This window comes from Lissotriton vulgaris, chromosome 6 (genome assembly GCF_964263255.1).
Source record: "Lissotriton vulgaris chromosome 6, aLisVul1.2, whole genome shotgun sequence".
Taxonomy (NCBI): domain Eukaryota; kingdom Metazoa; phylum Chordata; class Amphibia; order Caudata; family Salamandridae; genus Lissotriton; species Lissotriton vulgaris.
The window spans coordinates 1,157,758,825-1,157,784,695 of record NC_141694.1 but is presented as its reverse complement, the minus strand read 5'-3'; the positions used below and the strand labels follow the sequence as shown (position 1 = coordinate 1,157,784,695).

The 25,871-nt window shown below is 44.1% G+C and overlaps 1 protein-coding gene across 1 annotated transcript in view; it reads left to right on the top strand.

Moving 5' to 3' along the window:
* LOC147708562 (ribosomal protein S6 kinase alpha-2) overlaps positions 1–25,871 on the top strand; it is a 1,617,317-nt gene that overhangs the window by 1,003,112 nt on the left and 588,334 nt on the right. Inside the window, exon 11 of the mRNA XM_086927240.1 lies at positions 22,007–22,071. Within this exon, the coding sequence (XP_086783366.1) occupies positions 22,007–22,071 (65 nt within the window). The remainder of the gene's footprint in view (positions 1–22,006; positions 22,072–25,871) is intronic.

Here is a 25,871-nt window from a genome sequence, read left to right as displayed (position 1 = left end):
GTCTGGGGGTTTCTGGACAGAGAGCTCAGTTCTGGTCCCAGTGATTACCTGGATTGCGGAGTGCAGGTCGTGGGTTGGAGGGGAGAAGTAAGAGGAGGCCAGCTTGATCGCTTCCTTCGGGGACATGGCTTCCATAGCCCTCCTTGGTCTCGGGCCTGGGGATAGGGAGGGTGGACTGACTGCTTAGAGGGCAGGGGGTTTGGAGGCCAAAGGGTGGTGTGGGCGGAGAAGGGGCTGGAGGTGGTATTGAGGGGGGGTGATGAGAGGTTGGTTAGGATGAGACTCATGCCCTGTAATAAGGTGGAGAGTAGGCATTCAATGCGGGCGAGGCGGCAATCCGTCTCTTCTTGACGGAGTGGGTTGCAGCTTGGAGTGATCTCTTCAGCGAGGGGAATGCTGGCTCTTGTAAACAAAGAGACTTCAAGCTCCTCTGGGAAATTATCAATCAGTTAATCAACGGCAGGAACCAACACCACAACTCGGACATCATGGAGGAAACATGGAGAGCCCATATTGAATTACTATATAATGAAACTCCAGCTCCAGGCATCGTCGTTTGTGGCTTCCAACTAAATAACGCAGCTATTGCCAGAAATCAAATAAACAATAACACCCCCTCCGATGTAGACCTTCTTCCTCAGATTCCTAAAGAACAAGTCTTAAAAACAATAAAAAACCTAAGATCTGGGGCGCCCCTGGGCCTAACGGCCTCCCAAACGCCTTGTTTCTGCACAATCCACCATTTTGGGCGGATAACCTAACTCCTCTTTTTTCAGACATCCTAGCCTCTAACATGATCCCTGACTCCGGGAGGGGAAGTATTCTAAGCTCAATATATAAATCCGGCTCTCATTCCGACCCTTCAAATTACAGATTGATCGCGTTAATTGATGTGGGGGCTAAAATATACGCTTCAAACCTTCTGGCAGGTCTAGAAGACTGAGCAGAACGAATAAACCTGATTCCTCTTACGCAAACCAAATTTAGGGCCGGGATGGGCACTCTGATGAATATTTCTGCTGTAACCCTCCTGGCCAACCTAGCCCTCGTAAAATCAGGGCCACTTTATGCATGTTTCATGGACCTCAAAGCGGCATTTGATAAGGTCTCAAGAGCCTAGCTATGGGTAGAAATGTACAACTGGGGGGTCCCAGCTAAGTTGCTGGAGGCCATAATCAACCTGTACTCTCAAACATGGGTCCAGATCAGGAAAGGAGATGGGCACAGCATTACTGAGAAGATCCAAACACTTAACGGGTTAAAACAAGGGTGTGTGCTGGCACCCTGCCTCTTCAACATTTACACTGCTGACCTGGATGAGCACCTTCGGTCAATTCAATCTGACCCTCCGAAACTTGGCACAATACCCATCCACAGTCTTCAATACGCGGATGACATTGTTTTACTAGCGCAAACGCCAGTCGGATTGCAACGATCAATTACCAAACATGGAGCTTATACCACCTCAGTCCAACTAACCATCAATCACTAAAAAACAAAGATGATATGCTTTAGCAAACACCATAAAGCTGGCTGCACATTCACTTGGACCTTGGACAAGTGACCTTTGACCGAGGTGGACTCATATAAATACTTAAAGTTGGTGGTAATTAGCGATTCCTTAAGGCTAAAGTGCACTTTCTTTTGTGCTACTTACATTGCATTTAAGGAATCACAATGTGCGATTCCTTAAATGCAAGAGCAAAATAAGGAATCTCATTTTCAATTTCTTATTTTGCTAGTAGGTTTCAACTGACCTACATTGCTCGCTGCCAAATAGCGATCACAAACCCTGAACTTCTGCAAATTTCAGCGTTAGCACTCGCTACTTGCCACCTACATCTGGCCCTATATCTGTTAAAATAAATCTAAAATGAGATAAAATCCCACAAGGCAAAAGAAGAAGAACACATATCTCAATTAACAAACAATATTAAATATATACTATGATTTTCTACCCAACTGATCATTGAGCCCTTCTTCTATGTTGAGATCTCCGAAGAGATTTAGTGTCCATCAGCACAATGAATTAGCTTTCCAGCCTCCTCAATCTGAGTTTAGGATTTCCTATCATTTCCCCTTTTGTAATACAGTATACCAAAGAATGGGGATTTGCCAATTAATTTGCAAGGAGAGTCTTGATTTCTTTAAAGACAACATAGGCTAACATTATGAAATAACCTTTATTGCTGCCCCAACATGCAGACATTACAGAAATACATCGTAAAACATTAAATCCATTTTAGAATCATCAAACAGTATATAAGTCCAAGACACACAGTCACATTATGCTTTTAGACTGTGATGAAACAAGATATTTCCTTAATATTAAATCAAGAACTGCTACTGCGAGAGATTCAGAAATAAAACACAGATTATTCAACAAACATCTTCATAAAAACATGTCTTAAAAACAGTACATTTTGCTTATTGCTGCATTCAGCATGATATTTACACAAGAAAAAACATATAACTCATTACCTCCTCCTATTTATAATATACATTGGGTTAGGAGGGTGGGATAATGGCAGCCTCCATTGTCTTTAGTGAAATCAAGGTTCTATTTGCATGATAATTGGAGAATCCCCATTTCATTACAAGACCAGAGGCTACCATTATGCATGTTTAGCATCCAGTGCCAGACTGTTCACCTGCTCCACAGGTCCTAAACAGAATTTTGCAAAGGTGTTTGACCAATCTGCTTACATCAGTATCTCAGTAAGAGAACCACCTGTCCACAAAACCTTCCTCACCAATGAACCCTTAGAGGTGTGAGCCCCGAAACTTGAAATATCTACTCCTTCCTCTTTCATGACTGTGCTCACCCACATAGACAAGGTAGCTTTGTAAACTGCTTTATAAGGCTTTGCATAGGAAAGTAACAACTGTACCCCCACATCTACTCTAAATTCTAGCAATTTATTTTCATACAGTTTCATGCAATTTACTACACTCAACACATTTGTGAAAATATGGAAAGAAAATAGACTTAGGCATGGTCTAAGTTATTTTCCAAACTTCAAAGTGTACCCCTTCCTGAGAGTTATAACTAATACAGATCGCCAAAGCTTTAACGTCTGAAACCCTTCGAAAAAAATCAAACAAAGTTGCTAGCTTCAGAGATAGCTGTCTCAAAGAAAGATAAAAAATACCTGGCCATGATACAAACAATCTGAAAATCAATCCTACATCACATTAGGGATCATAACGAACCCTAAGAGGTCTCCTAAGCCTAATTCCTTTCATCACTCTCAGTACCAAAGGATTCCTTCCTAATGCAAATTATTTACCAAAGCTTAACCCCCTGACACAGCTGATCTATAGAAATGAATTGTCCTGTAAGAAAGACCAGAGTTGAACAAGTCAGCCAGATCACTTGCTACTTCTGCTGCAGGAGCCTCCACGGAATCCATATTCATTTCCATGCACCAACTATACCATTTATTTCATACTCCCTTGCATCTTACCCTAGTACCAGGAGCACAGGACTAATCCAATAGGTCTTTAACTTTTCCTGAAAGGCTTGAAAAATACCTTAACGACAGAATCAACTTCTACGTACCCAAAAGAAACCTCCGATCCTACAACCTCACACTAGCAAAAACCCTGTGCATCCACAGAGCTAGGGCAGGTGGAAGATCCTTCTCTGGCATCAAGACCAAGACCAGAAACGAGCTCCCGGAGGACATCAGAAGTGACCTCTCCCTGCGCACCTTCAGGAAGACCCTCAAGACCTGGCCCTTCGGTTAAGCAACTCTGCCCCCTCCAGCTCCTTGAGACCCTCATGGGTGAGTAGCTTGCTTACAATGCTGTTTGATTGATTGATTGATTCCTTTCCATTTTTCATATCAATACATTTGTTTGCCATTTCTATGTTTCAAAAGATAGATAAGGAGGTTGCACGCACTTTTGTTGGCTGTATAACTGTGCCACTCTCTTTCATAACCAGAATCCTTCCCCAGCTACAGTACTTCCTCTCTGTCTTCCTCCCCTCTCCCTTACCCTGCTTTCCAACACGACCTGGGGCAGCACTCGCATGGGCTGTCGGAACTGTATCCATGAAATCTCCTTCCACAAGTAATTTGAAGGACAAGAAAGGGCTAATTCAGAGCCCCTAGGACATTAGTAGGGGATTTAAAGTGTGTCATAAAGGATTTAATCTGCTACAATGGGAAGAGAGGGACCGCTGAGAAACTTGTGTGCTTATCAGGTTTTTCAAACTTAGTTGAATTTTAACAGCCATTTAAGTTTAGCACCGGTGGCCAGTGCTGAGAAGCAAGCACATGGTGCCTTTATGGAATAAAATGTAGTTTACTAAGCTTTCGTATTTTTTCTATAAACAATTTAGACACACATGGTCCTATCGAAGAGTATGTAAAAGAGAACTCCAGTTTACTACCTGCAACCATAAATGTTTTTGTGAATCGGCCCACTGCTCATTAGTGTTACAGCTATTTGTGCAGCAAGTGCAGTGGCACCGGGGCACATAGACGCCCATTGAATCCAGAGAACTGCTGTATTTTGTTAAACTATCAGCAGTCATAGGAGGCAATTTTCCTTGATTGCACCAGGGTCAATGACATCGTTGCTGAGCTACTGTCCAAGCTGCCTTACTGTTGGGTTTGCAGATTGCTACACTTTGGACCACTGCACTCCTGGCATCTGAAACCCCTGCTTTTACTGTTTGAATTCCTTCTGGTTGGTACTTAATGTGCTGGCTGATTGGAGACTTTTTGTCGGGTTGAGGTGGTTGTTCTGAGAGTACTTATGTGGGATTCATTCGGCATGTACCCTGTGCACCACTTCATAGATCTATTCTGTATGGTGTATAAGGCGCCTTGTGGCTGTAAGAGTGTGGATTACATATGGCATGCACGTGCTAGGATGTGATGCATGTTTTTGAGGACATCCTACATTTCAGATTAATTTCAGAGCTCAGTCGTACTCCATGTCAGATACTCCTGTAGATTGAGGTATGGATTTGTAGTTGGTATGTGTAATGTGTTTTTCAAATTATGTCAGTATTAAATTATAACCAAACATAAGAGGATGTGCCATAATGGCTAGAGCTGCCTGCTGGGCACTGAGGAACCAGGTTCAAGTCTCGAATGTCTCCGGACTGCCACAGCCCCCAATGAACCTCAGGACATTGATAGAGGTTTGCAGTCTCTTTATTCGTTTTGTTCTCGTACTCGTTGGCACGTCGTCCTACTTCTCTGGTCTCCTCGATCTGCCCCATCCCTTTACCTGACCATAAGTGGTGGCCGGTGGCTGGCCATCCCATTGGTCTTGTGCAGGGTCCTAGTTTCCTCTGCACCAGGAGGGTGCAGCAGGAATCAGCTCAACATCCTCTCTATTACTGGACAAATCACTTAATCTCCCTATGCCTACAAAATCAATAAATGTATCAATTGCTCATGTAAAGCAATTCCTGCTAATTGTTTTTTGAAAAAACTAACCCTCAAGTTTGTTTATTGTTCCCCTGTACATCGATTATCCAATTCATAACAAAATCTGAGGTACCACAACTGGATGCAGAAGCAACGAAGTGGTAGCTGGTCAGCTGCGCCTCCCACCAGGCGTGTCTGCTGCTATTTCCAGGACAAAAGCAAAGCACCCGGAAATAGAAACATTTGCCAGCATCAATGCACAAAAGACGTAGTAGTGGAATTTCAATTCCAATGGGCTTTGTGGCAGTTGTTTTTCCGGTAGAGCTTTCTGCGACAAGCTCTCCTTGCTACATAGTTTGTCACTGGCCTGACTGTTCAAGGCTGTCCCACGATGTACTGCTCACTTTGTCATAAAAACATTAACAAAGATGTGCTATATCCACTCTTTTAAGCGCAGACGGGTTACCCATTTTACCAACCTCATAAAGGTGGCGGTGTGTTACTTATTTTACCAACCTCAGACAGATGCGGTGTTGATTTTTCGACTTTGGAAGGATAAATAGCTTTATCTGTTCCGCTGGGATTTGATCCCGTGACTTACACTTCAAAGGTAAAAGGAGGCAACACATGTTTAAAACACCAAACTATAATATTCAGCTACTGCTCAAAGAGGAAGTGAATGCAAATTAGTGGTCTTTACAAAACCTCTCCCATGCTCCAAAACCGCACGTCCCACTTCTGCGCACACCGAGCCATACGGGCATCCAAGGCAGGGGGCACTGCTTCTCCTCTTTGAGTGCATCTCAGTCGTTGCGTCGTTGCTGGCGCACAGCCTCCCTAGAGCTGGTGACTAAGGGAGGAAAACACCAAAAGAAAGAAGAAAGCGCATTCAGCTGCACCCTGTGGGTAGGGAGCTGAGCTAAACTAAGCTGTGCCTTTAAACGCAAGCTCTGACTACAATTTCATGGATGTTTTTCTCTTTCATATGGAGTTCAGGAGTAGAAACTATTACCATTTATAGTGCTGTTGACTTGTTTATTATAACTTTTCAACATGCTGCACAGCAGCCACCTTGCTCTACAGCATAGGTAAAGACATTGCCAAAGCCAGTAGCTCTGACTAAACAATTTTAAGGTCCCAAAGGTGAGACATATTGGATATGCCAATGCTTGTTTAACTTTTGTTTCTGAAGTACAGCTGCCCCAGCGGTACCATGTAGCTCCCAATTGCTAGGGCATTAGGAAACAAACTCTAGTCAGGGCTTTTTTTCCCATGCATCATATGATTTTTATGTAGTACATAATCGCCCCTGGGCATCTGGCAGACTTTTGGGTGGGAATTCAAGACTGAGCACAATTTAGCTTTCTAGAATAGAAACATTTCCAATTCTAATTATTCCTAATATTATACTGTTGTGACTCATTTTCAGATACAGCTAACTAGCAATGGCAAAGACAATAGGTTTGCTTTGTTGTAGGCTCTTATTTGTTGTTGTATGATAAGTGTGGATGCAGAAACAGAAAACTTACAGAAAGGCACTGAAATACTGACAGGCAGCATGATGTGTAAGGCACAACATTGTAGCTCAGGTGTTTTAGGCCACACCAGTAATTAAAAAGTGCAAGCCTCGTGCTTCTTTGGCCAAACCCCTTTTAGACGATGCTTCCCACCTAAAGCACTGACTGTACTGCTCCTCCAGCCCCAAGGGTAACCCTAGACTGCAGCAGTCAATCAATCAATCAATCAAAGCATTTATATAGCGCACTACTCACCCGGAGGGTCTCAAGGTGCTAGGGGAGGAAGGGTCCGCTACTGCTCGAACAGCCAGGTCTTGAGCTGCTTCCTGAAGGCAAGGTGGTCCTGGGTCAGGCGGAGGTGGGTCGGGAGGGAGTTCCAAGTCTTGGCGGCCAGGTAGGAGAAGGACCTTCCTCCTGTGGTGGCTCTTCGGATGCGGGGGACGGTGGCGAGGGCGTGGCCGGTCGATAGAAGCTGGCGTGTGGTAGCGTAGAAGTTGAGGCGGCTGTTGAGGTATCCTGGGCCTTGGTTGTGTAGGGCTTTGTGTGCGTGGGTGAGGAGACGGAAGGTGATTCTCTTGTTGACCGGGAGCCAGTGCAGATCTCTCAGGTGTCCGGAGATGTGGCTGCGACGGGGGATGTCTAGGATGAGTCGTGCTGAGGCGTTCTGAATCCGCTGGAGTCTCTTCTGGAGTTTGGCGGTGGTTCCGTCGTAGAGGGAGTTGCCGTAGTCCAGACGGCTGGTGACGAGGGCCTGGGTGATCGTCTTCCTGGTCTCTGTGGGGATCCACTGGAAGATCTTACGTAGCATGCGCAGGATGTTGAAGCACGACGAGGAGACGGCGTTGACTTTTCTGGTCATGGAGAGGGAGGAGTCCCGGATGAAGCCCAGGTTGTGTCTGTTGGTTTGGGTGCGCTGCCCAGGGCGGGGGGCCACCAGGAGTCGTCCCAGGTGGAGGGTGAAGATCCCAGGATGAGGACTTCCGTCTTGTCCGAGTTCAGTTTCAGGCGGCTGTCCATCATACACTTGGCTACGTCTGTCATCCCTTCGTGCAGGTTGGCTCAGGCGGTGGCGGGGTCGTTGGTGAGGGAGAGGATCAGCTGGGTGTCGTCGGCGTAGGAGATGATGTTGAGGTTGTGTTGGCGTGCGATGGCTGCGAGGGGGCTCATGTAGACGTTGAAGAGGGTTGGGCTGAGCGAGGAGTCTTGAGGAACGCCGCAGATGACTTCGGTGGCTTCTGATCTGAACGGGAGTAGGCAGACTCTCTGTGTCCTTCCGGCGAGGAACGAGATGATCCATTCCAGTGCCTTCTCCTGGATTCCGATGTTGCTGAGGCGCTGCACTAGGGTACGGTGTCAGACAGTGTCGAAGGCCGCGGAGAGGTCTAGGAGGATGAGGGCCGCTGTTTCTCCGTTGTCGAGCAGGAAGGAGGTGGACCCGAAAGCCAAAAACCTCTGATTGAGGGATGACTGCTTTGTAGGTTTGAATATGTTAATGCAACTTTGCCGATGTACTCTTGGGGCAAAGTGTACATGCACATGTTTACACATAAATAAGCACACATACAAAAAGCCCCCCATATTATGAAGCCAGCAAACCTCATCCCTCCACCAAATGCGTGCAGTGAAATTGTCTTACTGTAATGAATACCTGTGCCCTTCCTTGAAGGTCTCTGTGTTAGCAGTTCACCAGTCCCTGTCTGTGACTACCTCCTTCTGCCTACGCTTCCAAGCTCCAATATTAGACTGCTTATGAGTTGAGTGACTTGGACTCGGAATATACCATCTTTGCCAATCAAAACAACAATAGGTAGTACATCTTTATTGATGATTAATGAAAACCACATGAATATAAAATACACAACATATGAAACACAGAAACTTCCACATAGGCCACACTATAAAACCAAACTCTTCCAACCAAGTACACTTTAAGGGGTAATTTGCTACCTATCCAATTACTGTAATTCCACACGCAGCAACAGAATAAACTTGAGGCCACCAGCCCACACTTAGAAGAGAGAGACACTTGTCAATTACACATGCCAAATGCTCCACGGCTGAGATGAAGTCACCAGAACATCTACCAAGAGGCCTCCAGACTATGCCTACCTTCTTGAAGGTCTTCCCTGTGATGATGAGCATTTCCCCATCTCCCTCAATGAAAGGAAATGAAGCCCCTCATCTACAATCCAGTACAAGCTCTATAGACTTTAGTATCAGTGCCCAGTGAGAAACAGAAGAGGACCACAGTGACAATTTAAGTATACGTCATCAGTCTTGCAGCAGTGATCCCACCTGGCATGCTTACTTACTGATCCACTAATTTTTATTCTGTTTATTAAATAGGAATGACTCTCGACAGCACACCTTTCCCTTTGCCCAGCACTATACTCAAGCCTACTGACTTTCAGCCACGTGCTATAAAATATGCCACGCTACACTTCTAGACTGAGCCAGCAAGCACCAGCAGCTGTGTGTCACAAAACCCTGAGGTCACGCCCCTATAAGCTTATAAAATCCTTCCCCATAATTATGGGTCCCTTGCCCCGCCCACACCCCCTGAATAATCTAGCCTCAATCTCTCGCTATCACAACCAGAGCAGTAGGCCTCTGTTGCATTAGGATCGTCTTACCCTTAAAGGGAGGTTTGTTTTCCTAGAGGTCCCATCCTGCAGTACATACACCTTATGCATTAGACTGAATAGAGTTACAAGCTCTCCAATGCACCTAACCTAATAAAATAGCTTGAAACACTCACAAACTGAAAAAAGAAACTGGCCACACGTCACAAGATAAAGCTTTTTCTCCAAAAACCTGTAGTAGAAATACATGAGTGTGATAATGGGTTACAATGGTAAGATGAAGTGAAAACTTGGGGGCATATTACCAAGGGCATTATCGCCGCTTTAGCAGGAATTTTTCCAGTTAAAGCGGCGATAATTGTATCGCCCTATTACCTAGCTGTCGCTAACACCAGTTAGCGACAGCTAGTAGGAGACAGCGGGTATTTTGATGCCCACTTTGCATGTCAGCGATAATTATCGCTAATGACATGCAAAGTCTGGAAACTGTCGCTAACATCTTTATCTCCTATTACCAACTTTAGGAAATAATCGCGCTAAGCGCGATTATCTCCAAAAGCTAACTCCTGAGCTGTTCTTAGCCATGTTATCCAATGGTAGGTGGATAACATGGCTAAGAGCATTTGCTCGGTAATGCATGAATATCGCTGACTTTACAGCGATATTCATGCATTTCAACCGATTTTATTCGCTTAGGAGATAAACCTTGATAATATCAAGGCTCCTAAGCGATAAAAATAGGCGAAGCTCGGCGATATTATTTTGCCCGCTAACCAAGCTTAGCGATAATTATCGCTATAGCTTGGTAATATGCCCCCAAATTTCTATGCCAAGATCAGCTCTGTGATTATCCATGGTACTGAATCTCCAAAGGATATCTCAGGTGAATCCACAGCAAACACTAAGAAATTACTTTTGAAGAAAAGCCCTGAGTACAGATACCAAAGATAACCAAACACAGTCTGTAAAACTGTTCAGCTCGGCAATGTTTCAACAGATAGGGTTACTTAATTCTCCTAGGGTTATTTTAGTTTCAGTTTTTGTCATCCTTAATAATTGTACTCCTTTTTAGGTTGAAGGTTTTCCAGACTTCCCAGCTGTCTGGTTTTCTAGATACATCTTGGGGATATTCAGAAAGGTTCCTTGGGAAAGCATTCCGCCTGTTGCTTACCATTGACTTCGTGGTTTGTAACTAACATTTATCCAGTATTATGGGTGTCTTTCATAGATTCACATGCCTGAATCATTCCCCGACGTCGAGAGGGGAGTCCCCGGTAAATAGAAATGTAATGTCCTATAGACTTACATAGAGAAAAGCAGGCCTAAGGGCCTTGCCTTAGTAGCCTATCTATGTCCTTTTGTAAAAAGGACCAAACTCTAGAAGGTAGCCAACCAGCTACCACCTCCCTCTAGAACCTTCCTGCCAGGAGCCTCAGTCTCTCAGATTTTCTACCTCACGTTGTGCTAGGGAGTCACAACCTGAGTTCTCCTCAGGTTTCCTGGATTATCTCCTTTTCTCTCAGAATTTGGATATTTCTTCTAATAACAACAATGGCTGATCAACAGAAGAAAGGACTTTTCATAGCCTGTTCATCCTGTGGTAAGAAAAGGCTGCACGTCGATGACAAGCATGAAACTTGCCTCTACTGTCTTTATCCTGATCATTCTGCTAAAGAATGTAGAATATGTAGAACATTTTCTACAAAGACACTTAAAGACAGGGAAGGAAGACTGCTCCTCTCGTTAAACAGACTAAAAAACAGGGATGAAGCAGTATCTTCAGAGGACGGAGAAATGGCTTCAGTTTCCTCAAAACTGTCCTTGAAGAGGCCAAGGGTTGCTTCCCCTGGCCCTACAGACGTTCCTCCTAAAAAAGCTACCACTAAGTCTTCCGAGGTAAAATCTGTCACGTCTGAAAAGGAGGTTCCCACCTTCAGAAAGCCATCTCAGTCATCGACGACGAGTTCGTCGACGCTTTCTTCACGAAAGACAGCCTATGTCTCCACATCGACGACCACAGTCTCAGCGACGATGGCATCGTCAGCCTCCGCATCGACGACGACTATAACTCAATCGTCATCGGCGGGTAAGCCACTGTCATCGATTATACTTATAAAAAAGCAATCGACATTACTTAAAGTTCCGTCGACGGCACCGTCGGCGACGACACCGTCGACGACGAAACATAAACTGTCGACACCTGCACCGACGACGAAGACGCCATCGACACCAGGCGCGTCGTCGACGAAGACATCGACGACGGTAAAAGCATCGTTGACGTCGAAGATATCAACGTCGAGCACGGTGTCAACAAAGGCGCTGTCGACGACTACACCATCAATGACGAAGACTCTGTCGACGACTTCACCGTCGACGACGAAGGTACCGACGTCAACACAGTCGACGACGAAGATACCGTCGACGAAGGAACCGTCGACGAAGAAACCGTCGACGAAGGAACCGTCGACGACCTCATCGTCAACACTAGGAAAACAATCGGTGTCTGCACCGTCGACGACACAGTCGACGACGACATCGTCGACGCCGTGGAAAAAATTAGATTTAATTTCCCCAAAACGGAATGAAAAGAATCAAATTACGCCAGAACTTACATTCCCAAGTAGAGTACAAGGATTGCTTCCATCTTGTCTACTACAAAGTGATGAATCTGAAGATGAACACTATGAGCAAGGTACTAGTCCTTCAGACCTCATTGTAAAGTGCCAGAGCACAGATGAAGATGATGTGATTTTTACGGAAGAAACAGTGCAAATGCAAGTCCAACAACAGGCCACTCCTATGGTTTGCCTTCCAGTTTCTATTGTCTTAGATATACAATTCTTGATTGCAGACTACAAGAAACGTTTCCCTGAATCACCAGCGGCACCTTCAAAAGAGAAATCTCCATTGTCATCCAAGCCACATCCATCTCCAAAGACAAGACCACCACCTCTGGATATGCCTCAGGAGAAGGAACCAGTCCAAAATGTTCAGTCCTCGGATGATGACTCAGAGGAACCAGAAGAAGGGGAAGTACGAGATGATCTCTCTTTTCACAAAGATGATGAGGATTATATCGCTCATTCTCCGGCCACACCTGAACCTCACACTTCAGAATCCCCCCAGTGGACATTGGTGGATTCCACAACTTGGTGGAAAGAGCAGCCACAAGATTCCACATGGCTGTAGAATCACAAGAAACAGACTGTTTTCTTTATGATTTTAAAGATCCGATCAGGAAGACAACAAGATCTATTCCCATAATAGAGCACATATGGGAACAAGGACAGCAATTGATGCAAACACCAGCATCGGTCTCTATAGTGGTGCCTAGACTGGATAAAAGTATAAGGCACCAACAACAGCAGCTACATGCCTTAATGCTCATCCCAAACCAGATTCCGTAGTCACTCAAGCGGCTCAAAAGAATTCTAGAAATCCATCCTCCCCACTGTCAGCACCACCAGACAAAGAGGGCAGGAAATTAGACAACATAGGCAAACGCTTCTCAACTACGTCTGCCATGACTGTCAAAATGGCGAACGCCATTGCGTTGATAGGCAGATATAACAGACAATTGTGGGAAGACATTGTCCCATACCTATCAGAAATACCAGAAGAATCGAAGGAGGAAGTCCAATCCCTCCTAAAGGAAGGTCAAATGTCAGCATCAGAAATCATCGATTGTGCAGTAGATGTCGCAATGACAGGCTTCAGGCAACTGGCAGGTGCAGCAGTCTTAAGGAGACAAGGGTGGCTCAAAGCAACATCCTTCCACCAAGAAATCCAAACTAAAGTTCTGGACACGCCCTATGACGGACAACATCTATTTGGTGAAAAAATTGACGAGGCTCCACAGGCAATCAAAAAAGACACAGATACCGCACGAGCTCTAGGCACCTTACAGTTCAGAAACAAGTCCTTTCGAGGGCATAGAGGCAGAGGTCAACCCTCTTACAGAGGATAATACCAGGGAAAATCATCATACTCATATAATCAGGGCCCATCGCAGTTCCAGCAACGGCAACAGCAACAAGGTCGCCAGACCTCCTATGGAAAATCAAATTTCAGAGGGAGAAACCAGAGGAAACCAACAGGCGGACGCCAATGACATTTTCCAACAGCCAGTCCCTCCACCATTTCATTTTTTCAAAATTGGAGGCAAAATAACACACTTCCTCCACAATTGGAAATCAATCACAACGGATCGATGGGTGATCCAATTAATCCAATAGGGACACTCACTAGAATTCAGTTCAATCCCTCCAACAACTCCTCCTCGCAAGATCCAACACACACACCTCTGTTTACTCCTTCAAGAGATTTCATCAATGCTGAAGAAAGGAGCATTAGAACGAGTCCCATCAGCTCAAAAAGGGAAGGGATTTTACTCCCGATTCTTTCTGAAACAACAGAAAAGAAAGAAATGGAGGCCCATACTAGACCTAAGGGCACTCAATTCATTCCTGAAGAGCCAATCGTTTTGGATGGTAACCCTTCAGGAAATCTTAGGATCTCTAGAGGAAGGAGACTTTATGACGTCCTTGGACCTCCAAGACGCATATTACCACATTCCAATACACAGGCGCCACAGGAAATACCTACGATTTGCTGTAGCAGGACAGCACTACCAATTCTGTGTCCTCCCATTCGGCCTCAAATCAGCACCTCGCGTTTTCACAAAGTGCCTCTCTCCAGTGTCAGCTTACCTACGTCAGCAGAGCCACCAGGTTTTCCCCTACCTGGACGACTGGCTGGTGAAAACACCAACTATGAAAGGCACACAAATGTCTTCCAACGCCTGTCTCAATATTTTCGACAAACTGGGCCTGACACTCAATCACGAGAAGTCAAACTTACAACCCTCCAAAATTATAACTTTTCTAGGGGCAACTCTAAATACGACATCTTCAACAGCATTCCCTTCGCAGGAAAGGAAGTATAAACTAATCGCTATGGCCACCGCAGTGTCCTCAAAGAACACCATCCGAGTCCGTACTTTCAACCCTCCAAAATTATAACTTTTCTAGGGGCAACTCTAAATACGACATCTTCAACAGCATTCCCATCGCAGGAAAGGAAGTATAAACTAATCGCTATGGCCACCGCAGTGTCCTCAAAGAACACCATCCGAGTCCGTACTTTCAAGTCCCTCCTAGGGATGATGTCATCGTGTATACTACTCATTCCTCACTGTCAGCTCAGAATGCGCCCCCTCCAGGAGGCACTGACCAAACAGTGGACTCAATGTACAAACTCATTCGAGAATCACATCGTGATTATTCCACAAATCACCAAGGCCTTACGCTGGTGGAAGACTTCCACCAAACTATTACAAGGACTAACGTTCCTGCTGCCTCCAACTCCACATGTCATAACTACAGACGCCTCTCTAGAAGGATGGGGAGCAGTTCTTCAAGAGTTGCAAATCAGTGGCAAGTGGACAAACCAAGAGAGGAAACTCCACATCAATCTCCTAGAACTGAGGGCAGTTTTCCTATCTCTCCAAGCCTTCCTCCCATGCATCAAAAACTCAGTAGTACTTGTGAGAACGGACAACACAACCACAATGCACTACTTAAACAAGCAGGGAGGAAAACGTTCGCTGACATTATCTCGCGAATCACAAAAAATCTGGAACTGGCTAGTACTCCACAACATCAAGCTCACGGCAGAGTATGTCCCGGGCAAGGACAACGTCATAGCGGACGCTCTGAGCAGACAGAGGTCCCTGTCCGACTAATGGGAACTAAATCAAAATGTTCTAAAAGACATTTTCTCAACATGGGGGAGACCGCAGATCGATCTATTTGCCACTAGGGGGAACGCTAAATGCTGCAACTTCGCAAGTTGGCATCCCCAATCGCGGTCACTAGGAAATGCATTTTCCATCGCATGGCGCAACGTGTTGGCATACGCATTTCCGCCATTTCCCCTACTAACAAGAGTCATTCGGAAAATGAAGACGGAGCACTGCACACTGATTCTCATTGCCCCGTTCTGGCCGAGGCAGCACTGGTTCACGGACCTTCGTCTCCTCTCTGTCCAACTCTCAATCCATCTGGGACACCATCCTTCACTACTCACGATGTCCAAAGGGCAAGTACTCCACCGAATCTGAAATCCCTCAGATTATCGGCATGGCTCCTGAGTACAGAGAGTTCTCTCAACTAAACATTCCGCAGGAGTGCAAGAATGTCCTAGCAAAGGCAAGAGCTGCCAGCACCAATAAAACGTATTCACTAAAATGGAAACGCTTTTGCATTTGGTGTATGGACAACGAGCTCCATCCCTTTCAGATCACTCCGGAACAGCTCCTACCATATTTATTACATTTGGCACAATCTGGGCTTGCCCATGCATCTATCAGAGTTCATTTGGCAGCCATCTCCCGCTTCACAAGAACATCAAAAGGAACATCTCTATGGTCCCACACATTAATTAAGCAATTCCTGAAAGGGCTCTACAGATCCTTTCCTAGACCACGCAGAGTTCCACCAACATGGCACCTTAATGTGGTACTCAACCAATTAATGAAACATCCGTTTGAACCCATCGATAGGGCTGATATCAAATACATCTCATGGAAAACAGCACTACTTTTAGCCTTGACTTCAGCGAGAAGGGTCAGCGAACTGCAAGCTCTTACCATTCAAGATCCCTTCATGCAGTTCAGAGAAGATAGAGTGATTTTAAGGACTAATCCAGGCTTCATTCCTAAGGTCCCTTCGGACTTCCACTTAAATGAACCACTAGTCCTCCGATCATTCTTCCCTAATCCTAGTTCTGCAGCTGAACGTTCCCTTCACTCTTTAGACCTAAAAAGATATCTAAAATTCTACCTACACAAAACAAAACATATCAGGAAAACGAATCAACTTTTCATTGCCTTCAGCAGACCACGAAAAGGCATGTCACTTTCCAAACAAAGCATTTCAAGATGGATATCCTCTGCAATTGCCTTTTGCCATGATAAAGCTGGACGACCGCTACAGTCCACAGTTCGAGCTCACTCCACAAGAGCAGTGTCCACATCGGGGGCACTATTCCCTGGAGTGACAATTCTGGACATTTGCAGGGCAGCGACCTGGAAGTCGCCACACACGTTCACCGGGCACTACTGCCTGGATACGGAGCTGATGCAGGATGCAGCTGTAGGCCAGGCTGAATTTCGCCATCTATTCCAGTGACATGAGTCTTCCTCCTTCCCTCCATCCTTCATTGGTATGCACATTTTCTTATTTATTATATTTACTTGTTGATGGTGGCTAGTCGTATGATATGTATTATCTCAGACTGCTTATACTGTCTCATCACAAATGTGCATAATGTATTGCTCGCTACTCAGATTCAGGCATGTGAATCTATGAAAGACACCCATAATACTGGATAAGAAATGCGTTAATTACCTGTAACTGCAGTTATCCAGTATTGGTGTCTTTCATAGATTCACATGCAACCCTCCCGCCTCCCCAGGAAGGTCTCCTCTCTCTCTATATCATATATTACGCCTACCTAGCTTGGTGCATACGAAAATCTGAGAGACTGAGGCTCCTGGCAGGAAGGTTCTAGAGGGAGGTGGTAGCTGATTGGCTACCTTCTAGAGTTTGGTCCTTTTTACAAAAGGACATAGATAGGCTACCAAGGCAAGGCCCTTAGGCCTACTTTTCTCTATGTATGTCTATAGGACATTACTTTCCTATTTACCGGGGACTCCCCTCTCGATGACGGGGAATGATTCAGGCATGTGAATCTATGAAAGACACCAATACTGGATAACTGCAGTTACAGGTAAGTAACGCATTTCTTCCTGGCTTTTTATTTGCTGGTTTTGTTTTAGGCTGCCCAGCGTAAGTTCGTCCTTCCAGAGGAGAAAATCTTTTTCACACTAAATCGTGTTCCATTCTTCCAGGAATGCTCTTTTCTGTAAACAGGCCTATAAATGGTGTTCTTTTCTTGCCAGATTTGCTGAGCATTCAAAGACAGGTAAAATGTCAGGCTCTGACTTCGGAGGGAACTTGTTGTTTACTTTTCTCTCTCTGACATCGAAGTGAGAGGATTTATGTGACAATCTTGCTGGATATTGAGAGTAGGAAATGGCTGTTTGTAGCACACAACAACATTTAAATGAACATGCAAGTATTTCAGAATATAATTCTGAAGTATGTTGGAAACAAATACTTTAATATGATCAAAACAAATCAATACACTGTGTGATGCCTTTTCTGCACATTATCATTTGTGAACTTTATAGTTTGTTTTATTAGCAAAACTGTATGTGCAAATGAAATGACCCAAAAGAGGCGAATATTGAGCTACTGGTCGAAAACTGTGAGAGAGGACTAAAGCCACCTAGCAACCTGCAGAATGTTAATGAGCTGACCGATCACTACATAACTGCAGTAGAAAATATCGTCAACAACACCATGCCTTTAAAACTGAAAAGAGTCTCGAAGAAGACAAAAAATCCTTGGTTTAATGGGTCACTAAATGAGGAAAGGCGCAAATTAAGAATGGCCGAAAGAAAATGGAGACAACACCCTTCATCCCCCGAGCTGAAAGCCCTCAGAAAAATTAGAAACCAATATAACAAAAAGATCATCAATTCAAAAAAGGAATTTATAAGATCAGAACTGGACAATGCCAAAAACAGACCACGAAAACTCTTTGAAATCCTAAAGCAACAATCAAAGAAACTAGCCAAATCCATTCAAGAGAACTCAAAAACACCCATAAGCTGCGAGGAATTCTCCACATTTTTCATGGAGAAGGCCAAATCGCTTGAAGTAGAGCTCAAAAATGCCGCAGCGAACCTTCCCATCGAACCATTGCTTACAAACAATACCGACTCTACAACGGAGTGTACTAAGACAAAAAACAAGGCAAACTGGGACACATTCGAACTATATGACCAGTACATGATCACCAAGACGCTCTCAGAAATCAAACCTAACAACCACTACCAAGACCCCCTTCCCGCAAAATGCTTAACAGAAATCAGCCACATTTTGGTTCCATTCTGGACCAAAATAATTAATGCTTCACTATCACAAGGGACCCTCCCCGACTGCCTAAAAACAGGTCAAGTTATTCCCATAATCAAAAAACCTTCAGCGGATGCATCAGATCCGAACAACTTTCGCCCAGTGACCAACATCCCTTTGCTGGCCAAACTAATTGAGAAATGCGTACAGAACCAACTGAGCCAACACATCACCAAGTTCTCCTTGCTTGATGAATGCCAATCAGGATTCAGAGCAGGGCATAGCACGGAAACAGCGATCCTCAATATTGTTGATGACGCGCTACAGGCCCTTGACCAAAACCAAGCATGCTTGCTGATTCTCCTTGACCTGTCATCGGCTTTTGACACGGTAAATCACGAAGCATTACTGACCAGGCTGCAGGACAGGATGGGATTGTCTGGAAATGTGCTGAAATGGTTCGATTCTTTTTTACAGAACAGAACACAACGATTCCTGGTCAACCAATCTATCTCACCCCCATGCCCTAACTCAATAGGAGTCCCTCTAGGATCGACGCTATCCCCAGATCTGTTTAACCTATACGTCGAACCTTTTACAGAAATTCTCCGAAAATCACAGATATCCTATCACATGTATGCAGATGACACGCAAAGATGCATAAATATCGCCTCTCTAGAAGACATTGATCTAATGAATGAGACATTAAAAATGGCTCTACAATGGTTAACTGCCAATCATCTGAAGCTAAATGCTCACAAAACAGAGTTCCTACTAATTTCACCACCAAGGAGCCATACGGAAATAAAGGAATGGACTAAGTTTTTGACTGCGCTAAACTGCACCCCAACCCTAGTCAACTCAGCTAAATCGCTAGGAATCACCTTAGACGAGAACCTGGACATGAAAGCCCACATTAATTCAATGGCTAAAAGTGCCCGCTTCCACCTGAACTACATAAGAAAATTGAAACCATTCATCTCAGAGGCGGATCTCAAATTGGCAATCCAATCCTTAGTTATCTTGAGGATTGAATATGGCTGCACCACCTTAGCTGGCCTACCAATAACATCCACAGCACCACTAAAAGCCTGCCTTAACGCTGCGGCAAGACTTATCACTGGATCTAGGAAATTTGATCATATATCCCCCCACCTGAAAGCTTTAAACTGGCTACCTTATGAAGCCAGAATCCAAATGAAGATAGCTTGTATCACCCATAAAGCGCTCCACTACAACACTCCAAGATACCTAGCCAAGAAAATTCAGCTATCCGGAGGTAAAAGACCAGCTAGGAGCGCTGAGGAGTTGCTGTTACCGCCAGCTATTTTCCGAAAGAAAAAGATTTATGATAGAGCGTTCTCAGGAGCTGCCCCCAGAATCTGGAACTCACTCCCTCCAAGCATTAGGAAGATTCACAATATTGCAACATTTCAGCGGGAAGTGAAGAGCCTTATGATGAGTAAATACATTACATAGAGAAGCTTATTGATCATCGTTTTGATCGATTGATGCCCTAATACAGAACTTTTATGTCTTCATAAAGGGAAGCATAGACAGGAATGACATGACCGCTAATTGATGACATGAGACTGTCCTCATGTATAACACTAAACGATATCCTTACCGCAACCTCATGTCAGTGTGGACTTATAACTACATCCCACAAAAACTTATAATGATCTACCTCATTTATGTTCATGTATATAGCTTACGATATAGTTAAGCCGCAACTTACTATTAATGCAAACTGCACATATGTTATGAATATATACCATCTACCTCATATCTGTTGTTTTTATAACTGTTAATATATTGTTAACCCTTAACTTCTTCTATGTTAAGCGCTCTGATACCCACGGGTCTTGCTCGCGCTATACAAAACTTTATGATAAATAAATAAATAATAAATAAATAAATAATAGTAATTTCTATCGAAAATGTGTTGTCTATAATGGCAATATGCTACCTCACCATACATACTCCACTGCATGGCACCCTACTCTACTCTGCACTGCTCCTCCCCACTGCACTCTACTCCACCCCACACCACTCCACTCTATGTCACTGCACGGTACACCACTTCACCCTACGCCTCTCTACTCTTCACTACTCTACTCAATGCCAATGCACGCTACAACACTGCACTCTACAGCTCTCCAGTCTAGACATTCCCCTCTACTGTGCACAACTCAACTCTATGCCACTCTGCTTTAGCATCCCTCTGCAAGACTGCACTCTACACCACAGCACTCAATGCCAATTCACTCTTCGTTAATGTACTCTACTCTCCACCACTCAACCCTATGCCTCTGCATTCTACGCATTCCACCGTACACCACGCTAGTCTACTCTACACCACTTTAGTCTATGCTTTTACACTTTATATCACTCTACACCGCTGGATTCTCCCCACATCACTCTACTCAAATTCACTCTATTCTGAAACAGTCTACTCTATGCAACTGTACTTTACACCACTGCACTCTATGTCACTCTACTCCACTCTATGCCAATTCAGTCTATGCCACTCTACTCTTAACCACTGCACTCTACGCCATATACACTCTACACAACTGCACTCTACATCGCTACAGGGGATTAGCTCAGGTTTAAATTACTGAAACCTAACAAGATAGTGCCCTTCATACTTTCGGTGTACTATGATTCAACCCAATTAACAATTCTCTTTCTCACAGTTTACCATTTGGGAAAGCAGTAGGGGAGAAGGCAGTTGTCCCCTAATCCATTGCCTACTCCACCTCATGATGCTGACATCGTTCACAAAGGGGAAGGTGTTACCACCTCCGATGAGGTGTCAGTAACTGATCAATAGTTTCCAGTACCAAATTACCATTCACTTCACTGTCTAATTGTCACTCAGTATGGGTAGGGCAACTCATTATGTGAGTCAAGAGTGCTTTGCCTACTAGCAAAATAGGTCTCATGCATACCAAAAGGCCATTTTGCTGTTGCGGACCTTGTTATTTTGTGACCTGCAGGGTTTGTTTGTGATAGCAAAATAGCTTTGTACATTTATCAATTAGCCTTTTTGAACAGTCTATGCTCTTTTTGGCTTCGGTTATAAGTCTATTGCATTTCTGTCACGAGTGCTGGCACTGATTCAATTGCATGCGTTCTCAGAACCTGTTCTCATTAGTGTAGGGTCTACCAGAGTGCAGGAACAGAGACACAGAGCAGAGGCACCTTGTCTAGTTCCAGACATATGTTGTGCTGCATATCTTGTCATTTTTGAAGGCCATTTATAAACATTTCATAATGTCTTGTGTGCTGCAACCTGTGCCTGTTAGTATAATTCAAAGTTGGTATAAGTCTACGTAAGTGAGGAGGCAATTATTATGCCATGATGTCAAATTCTTCAATCAAAGATTGATCCAATTTGGTATTTTAGAAAAGGCCACTACTATAAAAAGAAATTCCCCTTCAAAATGTTTTAACCTCAATAATGTGCTTTTAGAAAACTTTCTTTGTCAAATTGCACTAATGTATTTCTGCTTGGTATGTTTTGGCAGGAGCAGGGCTTGATGGGGTTGAGGAGATTAAGCGACACCTATTCTTCTCCACCATTGACTGGAATGTGAGTATACTTTTCATCACTCAAGCTTGCCTTTTGAGATCTGCAGAAGGAAAGATGGCCGCCAATACTGCAATGTGCAAATGGGCAGAATGTGTCCACAAGCAGACAGTTTAAAAATGATTTGATTTTGATTTGAAAATCGTGGAGTGCAAACAATCCCCCAAAGGCAACAAAGTGCTATAGACAACCGTCTGGAGGAGACCTGCTGTACCTCTGGATGCAGAGACATAGTCTAAAGAGGGCATAGCCAGGTCTTGAGTGCCTTCCTAAAGGGCATCAACTGAGGAATGGCCCTTAGGTTTTGTGGAAGGATGTTCCAGAGTCTACTCGCCCCGTTGGGAATGCTCTATCACCCCATTTCTTTCTTTTAGTTATCAGCCCCATGAGCTGGTATTGATGTGCTGATCACAGGTTCCTACCTGGGGTGTACCATCTGAACATAGGTTGTATTCTCATTAGACATAGGAGATAAGGAGCCTTGTGCACATTGTAGAGAGATTTAAACATAATGCGCTTTCTAATCGGCAGCCAGTGTAATGCCTCCAGTCCCATGATGGCAGACTGGCACCTAGGGCTATCTAGTATTAATCTGGTCAGGTCATTTTGTATAACCTGGAGTCTGTGCAGCATGATCTTATTAGAGTCCAGGTATACTGAGTTGCAGTAATCCAGTCAGGACATTAAAAGGGCAAGAGTGACCTGCTTACAGGCGGACTGCTGAATACGCAGAAAGATTTTCTTAAGCATCGTTATAATCCAGATGCAGGTTGCTGCCATACGATTTGCCTGGGCATTGAGGTTGATTTCGGTATCTATCAGAACTCCAAACTTCTTAGCCTTCTTCCCCGCGGTCAGGCAAGATTCTAAAGATTCTGGCCAGCAGCTACTGTTCCAGCTTGACAATCCTGTGCCAAAATCAGCACTGCTGTCTTTTTCCAGTTGAGTTTTAAGAAAAATATGGGACATCCAATCTGCCATTGCAGACATTCATCATGAAACATTGTCTGCTAACGAGCATGAATTATTGGGAATTTACACAATATTTTGAGTGTCATCAGCATATGACACTACCTTCATTCCGAATGCATGAATTATTGCCGCCAGGAGAGCCACATAAAGATTAAAGAGGGTGAGGCTCAATTATGAGCCCTGCTGCTCTCAAATAGGCATGGAGAAGGCCTCTGAGAAAAAGTGCTGTACCTTCACCGTTGGAGATCTATCCTAAGGAATGAAGACAGAAGGGCTATTGCTTGGTGAGAGATACCCAGGCCTTGAAGTCGATACAACAGCAACATAGGCGAGATAATATCAAATGCCACTGATAGGTCCAAGAGTACCAGAACCACACCCTGTCCTTCCTCCACTAAACTCTTGATACAGTCTGTGGCTGGGATCAGTGCAACTTCTGTCCCATGATGTCTCCTAAAGCCGAACTGAGAGTCCTTCAGTAAATGCTGCTATTCTGCAATTTCCATCAGATGGATTTGAAGGTGCTTCTCTAAAAAATAGTTGATGGACAAGGAAGTAAAGAGATCTGGCGATATTTTTTGCAGGCTGTGCTATCCAGATTTGATTTCTTTACAAGGGGCCTATTAATTGCCTCCTTCCAACTGCAGGGATAGGATCAGGATATGATCACTTTATTCATTAAATTGGAACGTGGATGAGCTATGGTGCTGGCCTCCAGGCAAAGAACTGCTGGAGGGCAGACTTCCAGAGGTGACCCTGTGTTTGTATTAGGAAGATAGTGTTCCACCATCTTAGGGGCGAGAGTTGGAAATGTAGATAAAACTTTGATCTCTTGACCTATTTGCGCGGACATCCCTTGAGGTGTCAGTTGAGGCTGTGTGGTAGGACTTAACTGTGTGGACAAATTAGGGGATAGTTTGAACCCTTCATGGATGTCTATGATTTTAGAATGAAGGAAATTTACTAACTGAATGCAAAATAGATGAAAGCCCTCCGGCTAATTCCCGACCTGCAGGGTAGAGATCTGCTGCACTACCCTGAAGAGTCCTCTAGCAGGTGAGGCATTTTCGATTCAATGTTTAGATTTTTTCTCAATTAGAGCAACCTTGTATTTTTAATGATCTTTCTGTATGACATTTTTTCTTGCTCTTCTTGTTTTTTTCTCCGTGATCACTCTTGACAGCGACACGCCTGCTTAAGCATTCTAAGCTTGTCATTGTACCAGGGGGCTGATGATGAGAGTCTTTTTGCGTAACTGCCCTAAATGGAGCCAATTTATTGGCTGCCCTATCCAGCCACTCAGCAAAGGCCACTGCCCCCCTATCTGTGTTATCTGAGATTTCACAGGGTATACTATTTAGTATCCTGGACAATGCTTCGGCCGAAACTCCGTTCCAACTTCTTGACCTAGTCAATGGTGCGAGGGGGTTGATTACTTCTGGCTGAGGATAAGGATAAGAGAGAAAAGGCTACGGCACTGTGATCAGACCAGCTGATAGGGGTGATTTTTCGTAGGCCAGCCTAATATCATTAGTAAAAGTAACATCCAGTGTATGGCCGGCTCTGTGAGTGGTGGGCGGATACCAATTGCGACATTCCTTAATTAGAGAGAGCTTCTATGAGGGAGCGTGAGTCTTGATTATGCGCCTCTTCAAATCACCCATGATGGTCAGTTATTAGCTAAAAAAGGTTCTAATGACACAGGGAAGTCCTCAAAACAATTCATAGAATCTCAGCTGAGTGCAAAGCACAGTCTACCCATGTGCTATTGATAGCATTCAGAAATGCATGTCAAATGTAATTGAAATAATACAAAAATGTACAGTTCTAAAATGAAAATGAGTCCTCTTTCTCTGAAAGGACCACAATATTACTGAGTGAAAACGAGGAAAATATAAAGGGGAAAAGAACTAGGATTAACATATTGAAAATAGGAAAATAAATAAACTAAAAAAAAAAAAGTAAATGCGAGTTTTGCGATGAAGAGTGGGTAAATGTATACAGACAGAGGAAAAGCAGTGCATCTAAAAGAAGGTTTGTGAGTTCTTATTTTTTATTTTTTATTTTGACAGTGAGATTCATCACACTTAAAAATAACAGGTGAACAGTTTACTGTAAATATTAACATACATGTTTTGCAAGAGCGAACACCGCTAAACTTCAACTAAAACAGCAACTCCAGCAATTGACCTTTTATAGAACTGCTCCAAATATACGTCCTCGCTCTCCAAATCTCTCAAAGAACAAATCTGTTACAGCCACTATGAACTTTTAGGGGTGTGTGAAATGCATAATTCGATTGTCAAAGTCTTGTATTGGCACCAAACCTAATATAGTCACCAAGTGGTGAAATTGGTCTGCTTTGTACAACATCGACCTCCAGCATCCAGCATCCAGCACGTTTCCCCACAAAGAATAGTTGCTTTAACATATTTTCCCACACAATCACTCCCAAAACATGGAGTTTGCATTGCACAACTTATTGTTTGCAGGATTTGGTAACACCTTTTTTTCTTCAAACTTTGTAAATTCGCTTGAGTTGTCAAAGTTTCAGACACAAATTGTGAAGTTTTTTTTATCCAATCTGTCGGCTACTGCTATTTAGGTTTAGCTAGATGCAGCTTTAGCTTCGAGCCAGATGTACCACTGAGGTAACACTTTAAACTGATGTGGTTTATTAGGTGAAGAGCAAGTACTATGTGGCCAGAAGGTTGACATCTTTTTAGCCAGGACCTTGAATGCACTCTCCCTGAAGGATGAAAATGCTAGAAGGAGGATGTCTTACCTTGCAATGCCTGCCTACAGTTACTGCAGAAGACTGTGATACTTCT